The sequence below is a fragment of the Balaenoptera borealis genome, assembly GCF_965194805.1.
Source record: "Balaenoptera borealis genome assembly, chromosome: 5".
Lineage (NCBI taxonomy): Eukaryota > Metazoa > Chordata > Mammalia > Artiodactyla > Balaenopteridae > Balaenoptera > Balaenoptera borealis.
In genome coordinates, this window is record NC_138862.1 from 2,049,796 (window position 1) to 2,068,558 (window position 18,763).

Below are 18,763 nucleotides of genomic sequence, written 5' to 3' on the forward strand. Positions count from 1 at the left end.
TTTGTATGCTGTTCCTCCCCTGGAATTTTCTGGTATTTTTCTCACGGGTGGAGGCAGGGTCATGCATGGGGAGGGAGCCCACAGAGGTGACAGGCCATCCTCATCTCAGCGCCTCCAGGGCAGTACTGTCCACTCCACTCTTGACGTTGACCTTGACCACCTGGCAGAGCTGTGTTTGTCAGGTTTCTCACTGCAAAGTTACCCCCCCCCCCGCCTCACACTGAGCTTTTTACGGGAAGATCGGGAGGCCCAGCCCACACCCCAGCAGAGGGGGGGGAGTTATGCCCCCTCCAGGCCCCAGCTGAGCCCCTCCCCCCCACTGCCCCTTGGCCCCTCCCACCGCAGTAAACCCCCCCCCCCAACCTTCACCCGGCACCTTCAACCCCACCCTTGAGCTCCCTAAGCCCACTGAACTCCCTCTGCCCACGCTTGCCCTCCTGCCCCCTCCCCCAGCCCTAAGCCCCGCCCCTAAGCCCACTGAACTCCCTCTGCCCACACCTGCCCTCCTGCCCCCTCCCCCCAGACCTCAGCCCCGCCCCTAAGCCCCCCACCCCCCACCCCCGCACTCAGTGCCCCATTACTGAGCCCCCCTCGCCCCGCCCGCAAGGCTCTCTTCACCCCTCCCCACGCTGGGGACTCTCCTCCCCCTCCCCCCTCCCCAGACTCCCTAACCCCACCCAACAGGAGCACACCCACACGACCCCCCACCCTTCCAGCCAACACTCAGTGGCACTGAGGGCTCCCCCGACCCTCCCCCCCTCCCCCACCCCCGCACGTCACGTCACCCTTCGCACCCCCCACGCCCAGCGGGCCCAGCACCCTAGGTTCCTGCTGGTTTCTGGAAGGCCCCTTCCCAGGTTCCATGGCCCTCTCCTCCCCGGGAACCCTGAGCCTGGAAACCCTGGATGACGCGGACCCTGACCCAGCCCCGCTGCTGGATGGGGAGCCGTGGCCCCCGCCCTGTGAAATCAGTGAGGCCCTTTCTTCTTCTCCTTAGTCCCCCAGCCTTTGAGGGTTGGGTGGGAGAGACCACAGGCTGGGGTCTGGGGGACAGTGGGGCGGCAGGAGCATGGGGGTGGCTGAGGGGTGCACAGCTAGGGAGGACACAGAAGGAGGCAGGGGCCGTGGTGGACCCTGGGCCATTCGAGGCCCCCTGCCCTCCCATTTGTGGGGAGAAGCGGCCCACCTGACCGTGCCCGCCAAGTCCCCTCTCGAGGTTGGCACTCCCCACCGGTCTTCCTGCTCCTTGACCCTGGGGGTCGAGAGGGGTGAGTGTCATGGTGGGAGGTGGGTAGGGGCTGGGCTGGGTGGTCTGCTCAGTCCCCGTGCTGGGGGTCTGGGGCTCCAAGACGGAGGCTGATGGGACACTTTCTCCCTGTCTGGTGCACGTCCTGTCTCCTGGTTTGGTGTCCCCACGGCCACTGCTGCAGTCCTGGACCCAGAAGCAGAGCACAGCATGGACGTCATCCTGGTGGGCTCCAGCGAGCGGTCATCCCCACCGTCACCCAGGCTCCGCAGAGGTGAGGGCTCATTTAGGTACTGGATCCATCACTTGGGGTGCTGACCCCAGGCCTGGGCAGTGTCTAGGGCTCCCGGCTTCTGGAATACTCCCACATCATTCAGGAGCAAAGCCTCCCCCACCCCACCCCACCAGCTCAGATGTTTAATATGTCACCATGAAAGGTGGAGGGGACGGGGGGAGGGGGGAGGTGGTGCTGATCCTCTGGTTCCTGTGACTTCAGAAGTCCTTCGCCAAGGACTTGTGAGGCTCATCTCTTGAGGTGTTTAAATTAGGAGACAGGCAGAGGAAGGGGCTACTTATTTTCTTTTCCAGATCTTATTGCATATGAAGTCAAGGTTAAGCAGCGAGACATAGAAGGTGAGCATCGCACACCTGCCCAGGTGAAGGGATGTCAGCCAGCTGAGGAAAGACTTGCAGCCTCACTCATTGTCCATCCCTGGAAGAGGGCAGTGGACGCCGCTGGTGCCCAGCTCGTATCCCCTCCACCTGTCCCAAGGACCCTGACACTTCATTTGAAGTGTACACTTCAGTGTCTTTTAGTGTAATCACAGATATGTGTACCCATCACTACAATCTAATTTTAGGGCATTTTCGTCATCCACAGAAGAAACTGGTACCCATCAACAGTCAGTCCTCATTCCTCATCCCTCTGCCTCCCCTCTTTCAACCCTAGGCAACCACGAATCTACTTTCTTTCTCTTTGGGTCTGCCCATTCTGGATCCCCTGCATTTACATATAAATTTTAGGATCATCTTAGCAATTTCTAAAAAAAAAAATAAAAAAAGGAAAGAAAGAAAGGAAAAGGCCAGCTGGGATTTTGAGAAGGATCTGGTTTCTCAAAACCAGATTTGGGGAGGCTCTCCATTTTAACACTATTTAGTCTTCTGATCCATGAACATGGGATGCCCTCCCATCTGTTTGATCATTAATTTCTTTCAAGACTAGTTTGTGGTTTTCAGTGTACACGTCTTGCACTTTTTTTGTTATTGTTAAACTTGTTCCTAAGTCTGTTGCTGTGCCTGACGGCATCGTGACATGTTGCCCTGTGGGTTTTCGCCTCAGACATGTGTATCTGCTGTGGAAGTTTCCAGGTGCACACGCAGCACCCTCTGTTTGAGGGAGGGATGTGCACGCCGTGCAAGGTAAGCAGGGAGGCATGGGGCAGCTCTGTGGAGGCCTTGGAGCAGAGGAGGCAGCCTGGCTTTGCCCTCACCAAGGACAAGTTCCTGGAGTGCCTCTTCTTGTACGACGAGGACGGGTACCAGTCCTACTGCTCCATATGCTGTGCGGGAGAGACGCTTCTCATCTGCGAAAACCCCGACTGCACGCGGTGAGGCCAGGGGCCCCGGGGGTCCAGGCAAGGGGTGAAGGACCACTGCCCACAAGCCTGGGAAACCCTCATTCTTCTCAGCTCCGCATCCTGGAGTCCAAGGGGGTTCACCCCCCAAAAGTATGACTTTCTCCAAAGCTTTCCATTTCCATCTCAAATGTTTCATTTAGTGTATAGCCTTGACTTAGGGGAGGGGGGTGTCAGAAGATCTGTGCTTGTGATTTTTCTTTCTGTTTTTATCGCCAAGACATAGCTGCTCCCTCCGTGGTTAAGTAGGGCAGTGACAGGAAACCCACGCGGCTGGGGTCAGGCAAGGCGTATTCATTCCCTGCTACATGCCAGCCTGAGCTTCAACCGTGGTCCCCTCCCCTCAGTCCTTCTGGGCCATCCTGGTATTTACTGCTGCCCCGCCCCAAGTCTGCAGCCCCTACCCGACCCCGCAGTGGGTGCTCCTGCAGAGATCTTGCCTGGTTTCTCAGGATCTGGAGTTTGGAGGAGGGAGCCAGCTGGCTTAGGGGAGTCTTTGAAATCTGTCACTGCCCACAGCCCCCCTGCTGTCTTCTGCAGATGGCTGGGTTCCCGTCACTCTGGGTCCCCAAAAGGGACCGGTCCCCCTTCCCCGGGCCACAGCCTCTCCTCCCGCCCCTGCCAGCTCCGTCTTTTCACCTGAGCCCGTGTGTGGCTTCCACCCCTCACTCCGGAGCAAGGAGCAGGCTCGCCTCTGCCTGCAGGACCACCGGGGTTTCACCTGGCGGCCAAGGCAGCGGCAGTCCTGTCGCTGTGGTTCTCTGTTTGACTCCAGGTGCTACTGTTTCGAGTGTGTCGACAGCCTGGTGGGCCCCGGGGCCTCGGGGAAAGTGCAAGCCATGAGTAACTGGGTCTGCTTCCTGTGCCTGCCCTTCCCCCGCAGTGGGCTGCTGCAGAGGAGGAAGAAGTGGCGGGGGTGGCTGAAGGCCTTCTGCGACCGGGAGTCGGTGAGGACACAGCGGGTGCTTGGCGTTCCTATCCTCTGGTGACGGGCTGCAAAATGCCCGTCCGCTCCCTTACGCAATGAAGTTAAGGGCTTTTAAGCAAATGCGCTTTTCCCATCTCTTTGTCCGCTAGATGCTCTCTGTCTTCTACAAGTCACTTTCTTTTTTTTAATTTTTTTCAAATTAATTTATTGATGTTTGGCTGCGTTGGGTCTTCGTTGTGGTGCGTGGGCTTCTCATTGCGGTGGCTTCTCTTGTTGCGGCGCACAGGCTCTAGGCGCACGGGCTTCAGTAGTTGTGGCACATGGGCTTCAGTAGTTGTGGCTCACGGGCTCTAGAGCACAGGCTCAGTAGTTGTGGCTCACGGGCTTAGTTGCTCCGTGGCACGTGGGATCTTCCCGGACCAGGGCTCGAACCCGTGCCCCCTGCATTGGCAGGCAGATTCCTAACCACTGCGCCACCAGGGAAGTCCCTCTACAAATCACTTTCGCATGGCAGTTTTGTTTCTTCCAAGCCTGAGAATGAGGCATTTGTAGGACGTAGGAGAGGGGCCCAGCAGAGATGTGCCTCTAGGTCCAGCAAATGGGAGCAAACGCCCGGGCAGGGTCTCCTGCTCCAGCCCGGACAGCTGGCACGGACGTGGGTCCTTTCCAGGATCAAGGCCGGGAGCCGGGAGCTAGGCAGGAGTATGGGCTCATCATGGTGCGTTGAGCTCTGTCCCCCAAAGATACATCCAAGTCCTAACCCCTGTTACCTGTGAACATGGCCTATTTTGGAAATGGGGTCTTTGCAGGCTCAATTTAGTTAAGAATCTTAAGGTAGGGTCATCCTGGATTAGGGTGACATGAAATGCAATGATTGGTGTCGTCTAACAGGAAGGAAGGGGACAGAGACGCACAGAGGGAGGGTGGCCACGTGATGGGCAGGGCTGGGTGCTCACCGGGGCGGCCTGGGGTCTCGGGCTGTCTCCCCTGTGGTGCGTGGCCAGGCTGGTTCTGGAGAGTCGCCACGCACACGGCATTGCTGGGCCACCCACGGGGCCACATGGTAGCCCCACCACCCTGCGCTCCCTGGAACCAGATGGGAGCAGGTGCCTTTATGGTGCTCTTCGGAACAAGGCGCCTGCACTCCCCGTAGAGCCTTCTCTAGGTCCGGTGAGCCGCAGAAGCCCTCCCTCTCAGTGCAGACAGACCCCGTGCTGGCAGACTGCAGGACGGCTTTCTCCTGAGGGAGAAGGGGCTGATGCTCAGAGCTGGTATCACTGCCACTAGAGCCGGAGCAAGCGGGAAGGAGGCACTGCTCCTGCGGCTGCCGCAGGGGACCAGGATGTGTGTCCCCAAGTGTCCCTCAGGGCTGTGCCTGCGCCGGATCGCCCTGCCCTCCTCGCCTCCCCACGCCTCCCCTGGGCAGCCTGCCCTCCCCCACACTTGCCCGCCACTTCACTCGCTGCTTGCGTTGGGCGCCGTCCACCTGCTCCAGCCCTGGGCAGACCCTTCCCCCTGGGGCTCAGGGTCTCCTGGGACCCCCCCCCCCCCCGCCCCCAGGCAGTGCCCCTGCCTAGGCCTGGAATCCCATCCTCAGTTCGTGGGAGGCCAGGCACTCCCAAGTGCAACCTCCTGGGGGTCAGGGGGCGCTGGGGTGCTTGTTTCATGAATGGATCCATCGGGTCTCTGCCGGCAGGGTACCCTGCGGGGGAGGGCGGGTGTTACCCGAGGCCTTCCAGACTCCTTGTCCTCAGCCGGGCTCCTTCATGGCAGGACTCAGGGGCTGGCTCAGGCCTGGCCTGGGAGACGCCTGACACTGGTAACCTTCAGGAGTGCTGTGTGGCTTGAGGCCCACGTTCAGAGCCCGCAGAGGGGACGGAGAGGGGTCGGGTGAATTCCATGGCCGTGCGTATTCAGAATCCCCCAGGTCTGAGACTCTTCCCAAGAAATACAAGGGAAGTGGTTTCTCTCGGGATAGAATTATTTTCTTCCTCCATCAGGAAAATCCCCTCGCACCTGCCTTTCCTTTGCTAGAGATGGCCCAGGTTGGGGGGTTGGCGTGGAGGGCAGAAGCCCTCGTCCTGGGGGATGGGTGGGGTCTCACGGAGGCCTGGGGGTCAGCGCAGTCAGGGCGGGGCCAGCTGCCTCGGCGGGTGTGTCATCATTCATCAGGGGAAAAGCTTCTGCAGAGCCAGAAAGAAGTTTTCTTGTCACTCATGAGCTCTATAACCAAGAGTCATCAGGACATCATGTTTTTTAAAAAATAAATAGGAGAGTCCCCTTGAGATGTACAAAACTGTGCCCGTGTGGAAGAGAGAGCCCGTCCGGGTGCTGTCCCTTTTTGGGAACATCAAGAAAGGTGGGTACAGTGATGTCTGAGGACTGACAATGGAAGATGGGTCTGCCTGGAGTGAGACCCACGGGGGACTGGGGGGGTGGGCGGTGGGCGGGGTCGAAATGTCCCCTATGTTGCACTTGCTGCATGTTTGAGGCTGGGGGCCTGAGGGTCATTTTCAGGAGGGGAGGGTTGCAGGAGCACCTGGGGCTCCTTCCTTCAGCAGAGATGCCTTGGAAAGAAAATTCACGTAGCAAGACGGTGGGTGTGAAATGCTGTAGTGAGGGCCGTGGGGCCCAGGCCCTCTGCCTAGGACAGCCCTGCCCACGGCCACCAAACCTCAGACACCTCCACGTACCTGGCCACCTTATAGGGCTGCCCCACCCCTCGCAGGGTTCCCTGCACCCTCCCTCTCTACCCAAATCTCCCAGATTGCCCAGGCTGGTCACGTGCTGCATTCCAGCCTTGCCTGGGTGTCCTGCCCCTCTGTACCCTGAGCAGACCCCACCTGCTGGTGCCTTTGGAAATCCTGTGGATTCTCCTGGGCCCGGCAGATGTAAGAAGAATCCACGAAAATACTCCTTGTCTCTGGCCAAATGGAATGGGGGGTGGGGGTCCACCCCGCTTCTGGCACTACGTCCCGTGTCTTGCGTAGTGTGGTCACAGCGGCCTCATGCACACCCGTGTTAGGGATCTGGGGGCTGAGACGCACAGAGTGGGCACAGCTTTCCCCTGAAGGAAGCCCATGGCCGCCCAGCCTTCAAGTCCCTGCCCGGACGATGCATCCTCAGTTCAATTTGTTAAGATTCTTTCTGGGCTAGTTGTCCCATGCCCAGGCTGCAAACACCCCTGCAACTCAGCAGTGTCACACAGCCCAACCAGGTGACATCAGCGTGGACTGCCATCACCCAGTGGTTTCCTAACCCAGAGAGTGACATTGCAGCCAGGAGAGCCTGGTTTTGCAACAAATTGCTTGACTTTCTGAAATCAGTGCTCGGCGGAGTTTGCCTGCTCAGCCCTGTCACGCTGTTGAAAAGATAAAGTCTGCTTGCTAACGGCAGCCCTTCAGTTCCACATTCGGTCAAAAACCAACATCAGCCCTGTGTGTCCCCTTTGCTCCCCACGCAGAGCTGATGAGTTTGGGCTTTTTGGAATATGGTTCTGAGCTGGGAAAACTGAAGCATTTGGATGATGTCACCAACGTAGTGAGGAGGGACGTAAGTACTGCTGTGTTTCTCCAGGCACCAACGTGAGAGCAGACGGCGGGGTTGGGGGGGGGTGCTTCGGGGGGGGGGACTGGACGGGAGGAGGAGGAGGTGCAGCCCGGATGCTCTGTCCCCAGCAGGGCCCACCTGGGGGGTGTCGACCCCCCCACGGTGGGAGAGCTGAGAGAGGCGTGTCCGCGGCCCCCCGCTGCCCACCGCCCAGAGGAGAACCATTGGCCAAACCTCCTGCCCGACGTGTTGAAATCCAAGGGGCCTATCCCACCACCTGTGATGGTGCCGCCCAGGAGGGGGATTCCCCCCCCAGCCCTCCCTCTAAAATAAAGTGCTGAGTCTTGAACACAACCACCACTGATTGTTTGAAAACGTTCTCCGAGCGCTGTCATGAAACGTTCTGCCTCCCTCGAAGGCTATTTCCTGCTGTCCTGGACGGCGGCCTTGGAGGAGGGGCCTAAAGATGAAGCAGCAGCTGGGCCAGAGCCGCTGCAGATGGGAGAGGGCCAGGACGCCTCCTCTGTGGCCTCAGGGCAGGAAGACCTGGTCCGTCACCCGCTCGCCCACACAGCCTCTCACACGAGAATTAAAGCCTGTCATCCCCAGAGCCCGACAACCACAGACACGGGGTCAGAGGGGCCGGAGCACTGGCCATAGAAGGTGGTAGCAAGGAAGCAGCCAATGTGGGGGGACCTACTTCGCCCCCCGGCTGCCAGCAGGGCCTCTCAGCTCTGCTCCCCGTCTGGCCGGGGGGCCGTGTCCCAGGGGCCAGCCCTCCTCTCTGGCTGAGACTGGAGACGCCCCCCTCCTCCGTCCCCCTGGGGTCTGCCCTGCCCCAAAGCCCAGGACAGCTCTCTTCTTGCCCCTCCGGCCCCTTCGGACGTCCCACCAGGAAGCATTTCTGGAGCCTGCGCCCACCCGCACACTCGTCCCAGGCCCCCCAGGGCAGGGTCCTCCCTCCCAGGGCAGGATGGTCAAGGCGGGACCGGAGAGTGACACGAGCCCTCCCCAAGTAGCAGAGCTGCAAGCACAGATCAGACACGGAGGGGCTCTCGCTGGCGCAGCCGAGGGTCTAGACACCCGCTCCCGTAACGAGCTTTCACGTCTCAGGGGCGACAGTGGCTCACGTGTGTCCTCATCACTCGGTTCCCCAGCGACCAGTCCTGGCTTCACTCCTTTTTCACGAGGCCTGTAAAATGGGCTTTCCCACCGTGCAGCCCACCCTAGAGATGGGGGTGTCCGGCTTCCGCGTCTACACAGCCACACCTGGCTGCGGGTGTTGGGGGATTTAAAGTGCACACTGGTGGGTTCTCAGGGACAGCGGGGTGTTCCCTCTAAGACCTTGCTTCCTTCACGACCTTTCCTGGGGTCATTTCAGTAGCCACCTTCATGGAGAGTGTTGGGATGCGGGTCCCGGGCCCCCAGCCTATGCTCACCTCCTCTAGCCCCCTTGCCCCTTTCCTGTCCAGACCCCCTGCTGTACTTGCGCCGGTCAGCAGGCTTCACTGGAGCCCGGTGCGCAGTTGCCACCAGGAGCGCGCCCGGGTCAGGGTCAGAGCTGACTGCGACAAGGCACGTGAGGTCAGGGGCACGTGAGGCCGGGGGCTAAGGTCGGGTGTTGGCTTCTGTTAAGTGACTTGGGGAGGGTCCAGGGAAGCCACATCTGCTCTGGACGGGCTGCTGTCAGAAAGCCAGGGATCCAGTATTTGGGTCTCTCAATTGTTTTTCAAGAAGAATGACACAGGCTAGAGTCTCTAACCGGGTCCCTCAGTCACCTGGGCCCCTGATGGGGGAAGGGCATCCTCAGCGTCTCCGCTCAGGTGGGATTGTAGGGGCCTGGACAGGGCTGGGGGGCGGGGGAGGTGCAGCAGGGGCGGCTCGCGCTCGCCAGGGAAGGCTGCCTGCTGCCCAGTGACCCATCAGGGCTTCCACCTGTATTTCCCAGCAACACACAGAATCCGCATGAATCCTTGGGGGCCCCGTGTCACCCTCCCTGGAGGGTCTGTAAGGGCGACGCCCAGCACAAAGGTTCCCAGGGCTCTGCTGAGGGCCGGCCTCCCTGAGATGATAGAGAAAGCGGGGCTCCCTACACCCCCTGAACCAAGGGGCGGGTCTGACCCGGTGGGTTTCACCGCCCCCCGACCCCTTCCATGAGGGTCAGCCTGAATCACACGGTCAGACAAACAAGGTGCCCGGCCCCGGGGGGAGGAGCTCTCTGCCCTCCTGAGCCGCCCGTGTTCTCCTGCAGGTGGAAGGATGGGGCCCCTTCGACCTCGCCTACGGCTCTACGCCCCCGCTGGGCCACGCCTGCGACCATCCCCCAGGTAAGAGACCATGGCGTTCTGCAGATTCCAGAGTCTCCTGTCCGCCACGCCCTCCTCAGGGAGGGCAGGAATTGCAAACTGTCTGCATTCTTAAAAAATCAGCTTTATTGGGGTATCAGAGACATACGTCAATTGTCCGTATTCAGTGAGTACAGCGTGGTGGGTTCTGAAGTGCGTACCCTGTGAGCCATCACCACAACCAAGACAGCGAGTGGGTCCGTCACCCCAGGGCAGCCTGGCGCCCCTCCCACCCTGTCCGCAGGGCTGTGTGTCCCTGTGGGGCGTCGCCCAGCCTCCCGCACCTGCATCGTCTCGTACCCAGCCCGCCTGTGCCCTCGAGGCTGCGGGGAGCAGGCGGCCCCGCCCCCACCAGAGCCCCGCCCTTGCGTCCCAGGTCCCTCCAGGCAGAGCCCAGACCCACCTGATTGCCCCCCACCCCAGCGTGGTACCTGTACCAGTTCCACCGCATCCTGCAGTACGCGAGGCCCCGGCCAGGCAGCCCCCAGCCCTTCTTCTGGATGTTCGTGGACAACCTGGTGCTGACCAAGGATGACCGCATCGTGGCCACTCGCTTTCTGGAGGTGGGTGCGGGCCGCGGCCTCCCCGAGGGACACTTGGGGCCCCTGGGGGGCACCGCTTAAGTCCCGGTCCCGAGGCCTGGGTTTTCAGAGTTCACAGGGCCCGCGAGGGCCGTCTCACCACTGAGGTCCCAACAGTGTCTTTGCACTGCTCTGGATTTAAGATCCCGCCACCTCGGGTCATGTCCTTCTCCTCCCTGCCACCCCATCTGTGCACACGCACACTCACACGTGCACACACATCACACTCGCACACCGCAATGCGCAGTGCACCGGTCAGTCACACACACACACACGCTCAAACCCATCCTGAGGCACCGACGGCCTTGCTGTTTCTGTCCCCAGGCCCAAGTCCTGACCGTTAGAGCAGCCACTTTTGGACTCAGTGACCGGTTTGTCCAGGGCTGACCTGGCCCATCCCTCCCAGCTGACCCCCACACAGGACAGCCCCAGGCCAGGCCCGGGGTCCCCGCAGTGAAAGTCTCCTGGCTTCCCCACCCCTGCTGTCCCCACTGCACTTGTCTTCGGGTCCTTGGCCACCTCCAGGACGTCTTCACAAACCTACACATCTGCCCGCCCCGCTGCCCTGCATCGGGCTTTTTTCACTTAACCGTTACCTTGGAAATCGTTCTGTTGGAAAAGTACCCTTCTCACTCTTTGTTTTGACGTATGTGTTTTGTTTTGTGCAGTTTTACTTTGTATGGATGTGAAAAATGCCTTTAACCTGTTCCCGGGAACAGATAGTTGGGCTGTTTCCAATCTCTTGCTCTTACAAACAATGCTATGAGGAGGGGGCGTGAGTGGGGACGTCTGCGGGGTGGATCCCGGAAGTGAGATTGCGGGGTCCATTTGCCGTTCTCAGGGATGCTGCCGCTGTCCTGGGAGGGTGTCCGCGCAGACCCACCGGCGGCCGAGCTGCCGTTTCCCTCACCCGGCCACGGGGTGTCCCCAGCTCTCTGCCCTCCCTCGCCGTGGCTCCCAAAAGTCCTGTTCTTCTTCCCTCCTCTGCAGTTGGGATTTTCCATTTTGTATCTTACTGGTTTTGTATCTTACCGGTTTGATTCAAGAAACTATTGATCTCTCTACATTAATTTAGCTTCTGCTGCCTTCTTGGATTACTTTGTGGATGATAGTGGTTTATAGTTGATTCAGTTAGACTTTCTAGGTATTTGAGCAGATTATCTGCAAGTTGTGATAGTTTTTTCTTTCTAATTTTGTACCTCAGATACGTTCTCTTGTCTCACATTGAATCACAGTAGTGATGGGACATGCCTGCCTGGTCCCTGACTTTCACGTAAATGTTTCCAGTGTTTCTCTACTAAGCTGATGCTGGCTTTGAGGTCGAGGTTGATAAATTTCACTATGTTAAGGAAATTTCCAGAAGTTTCCCTTGATTTCTATTTTTTGAGCCATTTTATCAAGAATAATTGTTGGATTCTGTCAAATGTTCTTTTTTACGTCTAAGGAGATAATTAAATTCCTTCTTTACATCTATTAATAGGATATAATATACTAATAGATTTCCTAATAGTGATCCGTCCTTGCATTCCTGGAAAATGCCCACTTAGTTGTGGTGTATGGCTGTTTTGACGGATTGCTGAAATCTGGTGAACAGCATTTTCTGTAGGATTTTTTGCTTTGACGAGCACGAGAGAGGTGGGTGTGTGAGGTTTTCTTGTTTCGTGCTATTTTTATTGGGTTGGGATGTCAATGTTAAGTTTGCTTCATAAAAATATTTTAAAATTTGACAGACTTTTCCTGTGCAGTTGCCGGGATTGGTCGTTGTTGCCATTGTTTTAAAACGGGACCAACTCTCCTGTGGGAACTAATCTGTTAAGATTTTCAATCTTTTCTGAGATCAATTTGGTAAGTTATGTTTTCCCGGACTATCACCTGTTTAATTAAAGTCTAAAAATCATTTTCATAGGGTTGAGCAAAGTGGCCTCACGATTCTCTTACTTTCTTCCGCATCCGTGGTTATTTCTCCTTTTTAGGAAGCCTGGAATTTTTAAATACTGACATGTCACCACATACCAGCAGTCATGATGAGGCTTGTAAGGTGATCTGTTTACTGAAAAATCTATGAATAGTAATCATGAGTCCAGACAAAAAGCACAGTCTCCAAACCTGGGTGCCAGCCATCAGCAAACTTGGAGGGCAGCAAGGATACCGGCTCTTGATTGTTTTGTGAGCACATTTGGTAGATTGGAATTGGTCCCAAATCAGAAGTAGGCAAAAAAGAGACCTTTCCGGGCTTCCCTGGTGGCGCACTGGTTGAGAATCTGCCTGCTAATGCAGGGGACACGGGTTCGAGCCCTGGTCTGGGAGGATCCCACATGCCGCGGAGCAACTAAGCCCGTGAGCCACAACTACTGAGCCCGTGTGCCACAACTACTGAACCTGCGCGTGTGGAGCCTGTGCTCCGCAACAAGAGAGGCCGCGACAGTGAGAGGCCCGCGCACCGCGACGAAGAGTGGCCCCGGCTTGCCACAACTAGAGAAAGCCCTCGCACAGAAACGAAGACCCAACACAGCCAAAACTAAATAAATAAATAAATAAATGAATTTAAAGTCCAAATTTATTAAGAAAAAAGAGACCGTCCCACGTGTCCTGTCACTGCTCCCACCTTGCTGTGGAACCACACTCCTGCCGATGGCAATAGCTAGACGTGCCCAATACAGGACTGTCTCTCTCTGCCCTGCGCCTGATGGTACATCCAGGTGTCAGCCCTCCTCCCGGCCAGGTGTCTGGACACGGGAGGAGGCTGATGTGTCCAGGGATGGTCAGACTTGGGAATGGTCCACGTGGGCCTTTCTGCACCCCCCACTGCTCCGAGTCCAGAGAGGTAGAGTCAGGCCACCTGGTTGGGTGTCGGGGACTGGATGGCCTCCCTCCTGCCACGGCTCCCCCCCAGCCCCTCCTTCCGTGACCTTCTGGTGCTTTCTAGGGAGACTGTGGCCCCAGGATCTAGGCACTCCCTTGGCTCCTGTGGGCATCGTGAAGCATCGGCCCTTTAGGAAACACTGCTGTCTGCCCACAAAGCCTCTTATCTGCCTGAGAGGATGTATCTCTTGGCTCAAAGAGCAAGGACTTCTTTGTGCTTCATGGGAATCCACCTCTGCCGTGGAGCAGGCGGGGGGTCCCTGGGCCAGGTGACCTGCGGGAGTGAAAATAATCTACCAGTTAAAAGGTCTAAAATAACATCTCGGCTTTTTTCCTTATAAGGTGATTTATAAGAAAAAAGATGTGACATGTAAGCAATGTCGACTGGGAGACATAATCGGTCTGGGAGGCCCAGGACGCTGTTCTGGGCTCAGGTGTGGTGCCCACGGTGGCTGAGGCCTGTGGGTCCCCCCAGTTCATAGCTGATGTTTTTATCCCTCAGGCTGACCCGGTGACCATCCAGGACGTCTATGGCAGTACCATCCAGAATGCCGTGCACGTGTGGAGCAATATCCCCGCCGTGAAGAGGTATTTCCTGTGCATTTGCGGTCCCTGGAATCTTGGAGGGACACCGGCTGCTTCGGGTTCACTAGGGAAACAAGTCTGAGAGTGCAAGAGAGCGGAGGGTTTTCTACACAGAGCCGTGCCCGGGGCAGCCTCTGTGCCCAGGTCAGGGGCCGCCCCACAAATTCTGGACAAGCTCAAGGTCAGCGGTGCCCCCTTTCCACTTTGGGGGACCTTCTCCCTGTTTCTGCACTGGTGCCTTCTGAGCGTCTCACCTCCGGACGAACCCCTGGATGGGAGCCACGCGGCACGTGTGCCCCGGTCCCGGTCCCCACTCCCCAGGCTCCGGGCACCTGCCTCACCCCGCACAGCCCCACACTCACAAGCGCACACTCGCTCACGGGCTCACACTCATCACACACAGAGCACACACTCACACAAGCCCACATCCTCACGGGCACCCCACTGTGTGCGTTTGGGCCGCACTGAGCTTCTTTCAGCCCCTCAAACAGGCCTGCCTTGGGCTTTCACACACACACATACACGCACACGCATGCGTGCACACACACACGAGTACACACAAAGTGCACACACACACGCGTTCGTGCACAGACAGGCACACACACGCACACACGGCCTTCTGTGCTCCTGGAACATTCTCAGGACTGGCGATTCTCACGCACGCCCCCTCGCCACCCCTGCACACCCACAGCCCTGGTCCGGCCACCCCGCGGCTCTAGGCAGCCTTCCTGCTCCCGGGACCCTGCCCTCCTCCACTGTCCCTGCCACACACTGCCCCCCAGAGCCCTTGAGGAGAAGGCCGTCTCCTCCCCCAAGCCCCACGCATCTGGCCTTTGCCCTTGTGTTGGACCAACGTTGCCTGCATCTTCCAGGACAGTAAGTCATGGGTCCTCCTACTGACAGCGCCTGGAAACTTCTTTTCACCACCTCCCAGTGCCAGCCTTCTCCCTGCTCACGCTGTGGCGCCCACCAGGCCCCCAGCCAGGACTGTAGCGGGGAGGTGGGGAGCCAGGTGGAGCAGATTCTGAAACATTATCTTCTTGGAAGACCTGAGGGTCACCCCACCTCCTCCACGGTGTCTCCCCACTTCTCTCCCCTGGAGGTGGGTGGCAGGGCCTGGGCCCCAGGAACGCAGCAGGTGCTTCCCTTCAGGCTCACATTGTCTCAGTCGTGAGGGAGACCCCCCTCACTGGAAGTAGGGACGGTTTTGCTGGGATGATGGGCAGCTCCCTTCAGACAGCACCGGCCTCCCTTCGACAGTGGAGCTGCCCCACGGAGGCGGGCAGGGAGGGCACCAGGAGGGGCGCTGTGTGTTTCTGGCACCTTGTCCGTGGCCTTCACCACCCCCCCAAAACTGAGCCGAGAAATGTTCCCCGAGTCCAGCGAGGTGCCAGGAGCCACATCTGCGAGACTTGAGTCCCCAGGGTTGCATCACATGACGAGCGGGGTCCCTGCTGCGTGGCCCTCCGGCACAGGCAGCCCGGGGCCCGCAGGCAGCCGTGTTCAGCTCGGGCGCAGCAGAACCCTCGGGAGGGCCATGGAACACCGCTTGACCAGCCGTGCCCGCAAGTCCCGCCCTCCCTTCTCTGTGGCTCTGCTCCGTGGTGGCCTCTCCACCCTGAAAGTGAGACCTGCTGAGCTGGGCCGGTGGTCTGCCCTTGGGGACCCTCTGTGCATCCGTCTCGAGTGACAGGCCCCTCCCTGGGAGGGGTGTGGGAGCCATCGTCCCCTACGGCCTAGGACATGCTCGTCATCCCACCGTGGGGTGAAAAACTCACAGAAGGCAGGTGGGCTCTTTCTCTCAGAGCCCTCGGGTAATCTAGCGAGACCGGCACCCCCCAGCTTTCCAGGTGCCCGCCCTGCCCACGGTCTCCCAGGAGCCCTTGGGTGGGTACCAAGCCCCCGCTCTCCTTCACAGCAGGCATTCGGCTCTGGATTCCCAGGAGGAATTATCCCTGCTGGCTCAGGACAGGCAGAGAGCAAAGCCCCCCACCCAGGGCCCAGCCATGCTGGTGAAGAATTGTTTTCTCCCCCTGAGAGAATATTTCAAGTATTTTTCAACAGAACTCACTTCCTCTTTATAAATGAGTCATTATACTGTGAAAAAAAAAAAAAAAAAAAAAGACTTTTCCTAGAACAAAGACAACGTTCCTTACATTGTCTCTTTTTTCCTTTTCAAATTATTATTTTATTTGCTTAACTTTGGATTTCCCGTAGTTGCTACAGACCCATCATCCCTTTGGGTCTGGAGATACAGGGCCCTGACCCCACCATGACCTTTGGTGGGAGGGGGGCGAAGCCTCGGGTCTAACGGTGGACAAGACCCTGACATTATCGTGCAAGTTGTGCTGCTGGAAATGTTTCTTTGTGCCAGTTGGGAAGTTAAAATATATTTATTATGATCGTTGTGGTTCATTTTTTGGTGTTTTTGTGTATAAGCACAGCCTTTATCTTATTCTGTAGGACACAGGAAAGTATGTGAGAAAGACGAGCAGGACACATTGTTATAACCACGCGCTGCACCTGTGCCATTTGTACACGTAGCCGATGCCGTCACGGCTGCCATGTGCCTTGACGGTTAAAATCACCCACCCTGATTAGAGCCACAGGAAACATCCCAAACCTTTGCAAAGTGTAGATACCCACTCGGTCAGCCAAGTAGGACAGGCCGAACAGAGGGCACGGAGGCCAAGGCCAGGTCCACTCGTGAAGCATGTGACCTTTGGTCCTCCTTAACCCAGAGGGACTTGCCTGCACAAGGCGGGGTCCCAGTTTGCCCCGGGCTCTGGAGAGGACAGGGCCATTGGAGCATTCACAGAGCCGGCTTCAAATCACGTGTGATGAATGCCAAAGGGGCCTTTCCAGGTTAACCAGAAAACTCCCCAAAGGGACCCAGACTCAGATAGGCACAGAGATTCTGCTCGTCCTGGGCGATACTCTGTGACCTGGGGAAGCTTGGGACCAGTGCTGGTGCTGACAGTGGTTTGTGGAAGAAAGGTGGGGTTACAGTTGGACTTTCTGAAGGGTGTTTTAAAAGTATCTTGAAATAGAACAGAAGTTGTGATGGTTAATTTTATGTGTTGACTTGGCTGGGCCACGGTGCCCGGACATTTGTTCAAACATTATCCTGGAGGTTTCCGTGAAGGGTTTTGTGGATTACACTGATACTTAAGTCAGTGGGCTTTGAGTAAAGCAGGTTACCCTCCACAGTGCGGGTGGGTGCTGTGGTCTGAACTCATCTGTTGATCCTAACCTAACCTAACCTCCAAGGTGATCGCATTAGGAGGTTGGGCCTTTGAGAGGTGACTCCAAAATGGGATTAGTGCCCTTACAAAAGAGGCCCCAGGGGGTTCCCTCCCCCCTGCCCACGTGTGGACACACGAGAAGTGTGTGACCGTGAAAGGGGCCCTCACCCGACCCTGCCAGTACCTGACCTGCCACTTCCAGCCTCCAGAGCTGCGAGCAGGACGTTTCTGTTGTTTACAAGCTGCCTAGTGTGTGGAGTTTCATTATAGTGGCCGCATCAGACTGAGACAGTCCCACGCCATCAAAGGCCTAATCTTCCCTGAGCAAGAAGGAATTCTCTCCGAGGACAACTCTTCCCGGGCCTCCAGCTGGCCAGCTCACCCTGCAGGTTGTGGGTTTATCAGGCTTCCATAATTACATGAGCCAATTCCTTGAATAAACTGTCTCTCTTCCTGTCTCTCTCTCCCTCCCTCTCTCCCTCCCTCTCACACACACACCCCACCCCCCACACACACACACGGAGAGCCCTGGCCGACAGAAACATCTTCATCTTCATGAAGACCTTCTCTCCAGGCTAGCAGGAGGACAATACTGGGCTCTGATGTCACAGGTCTCCCGTCCAGGGGCTAAAGGTCTGTAATGAAACCAAGGTCATGGCAGCCCCAGAAAACACGGAGGGCCAGTGGGGACAAGAGCATCTGAACACAGATGAGACCCTCCAGGGAGGCCAAGCTCTGGGACCAAACTGACCACAGAGACGGGCACTCGTGTCGGCGGCTGACGGGACAGGGCTGGGGACAGCTGCTTCCACCCAAGGCAGCCAGCGCCAAGAGGCCCGATCTGCCAGTGTCAGCTCTATGTCAGCATGCTCCCAGGCGGGGCCCAGAGCCTCTCAAAGCAGCTTTATATCTTCTGCTCTCTCTCAAATACCTTGAGATTCTGCCTCTAAGTATTTAATCCCACCTACAGAGGCCCCTTGTGACCCCCTGTGGTCATCTGAATGATGACCCCAGAAAGATGTTCCTGTCCTAAATCCCAGAACCTGTGAATGTCACCTTACAGGGCAAAAAAGGACTTGGTTGCTGTGATGAGATGGAAATGGAGAGACTGCTGGATTATGTGTGATACCGAAGGCCCTCGCCAGGGGTGGCCGAGGACACCTGACCCCATATAGAGAAGGCCATTGCCATGGGGGCAGAGACGCAGCTGCAAGACAGCGGGCGCCTGGGGCACCCGGGGCGGAAGAGTCAGGAAGGACCCTCACCTCCAGCCCCCCGAGAAGCGCTGGTTCAGGCATCCCGCCTCCAGAACTTGAGAGGGTGCATTTCTGTTGTTTTAAGCCCCGAGTTTGAGGTAATGGGGTCTTGCTTCTGCGTCTGCACACAGAGCCTTGAATCTTCAGCACAGAAGCAACTCCAGCTTGGTTCCCAGGTTAGCCTAGATAGCCTTCCGGGTGGGCTTCTCTCTCCGGCCCCCTCACAACACACACCCCCGCCCCGCTGCCTGAGAAACAGTCACGGGTGAAGCGCAAGAGAGGAAAACCTAACCTCACCCGCAGGAAGCCTCCTGAGGGCTGTTCTGTGTGTTCATTCATCTTGAAATCCTCTGTTTATAAGCCACGTGCCAGTATTGGTGTGAATGCTTTATGTGTATTCACTCACAATCACCACGTATCAACTTAGCTGCTTTATGAGGAAGACATTATAACTATCACCACTTCGCAAACGGGGAAACACAGGCACAGAGGGGTTACCAGTCTGAGGTTCCCGGGGCTGATCTTCTGCCCA

The 18,763-nt window shown here is 57.6% G+C and overlaps 1 protein-coding gene across 1 annotated transcript; it reads left to right on the top strand.

The window, feature by feature from the left end:
* Positions 1–862: 862 nt before the first annotated feature.
* On the top strand, positions 863–18,517 carry DNMT3L (DNA methyltransferase 3 like; the record flags this gene model as incomplete). Its single annotated transcript, XM_082392576.1, has 12 exons — positions 863–971; positions 1,179–1,268; positions 1,389–1,520; positions 1,835–1,879; positions 2,586–2,853; positions 3,656–3,827; positions 6,080–6,167; positions 7,272–7,360; positions 9,609–9,684; positions 10,126–10,265; positions 13,648–13,733; positions 15,649–18,517. The coding sequence occupies 12 exons, from the start codon at positions 863–865 to the stop codon at positions 15,812–15,814; spliced, it is 1,461 nt and encodes a 486-aa protein (XP_082248702.1). The 3' UTR covers positions 15,815–18,517.
* Positions 18,518–18,763: the final 246 nt, after the last annotated feature.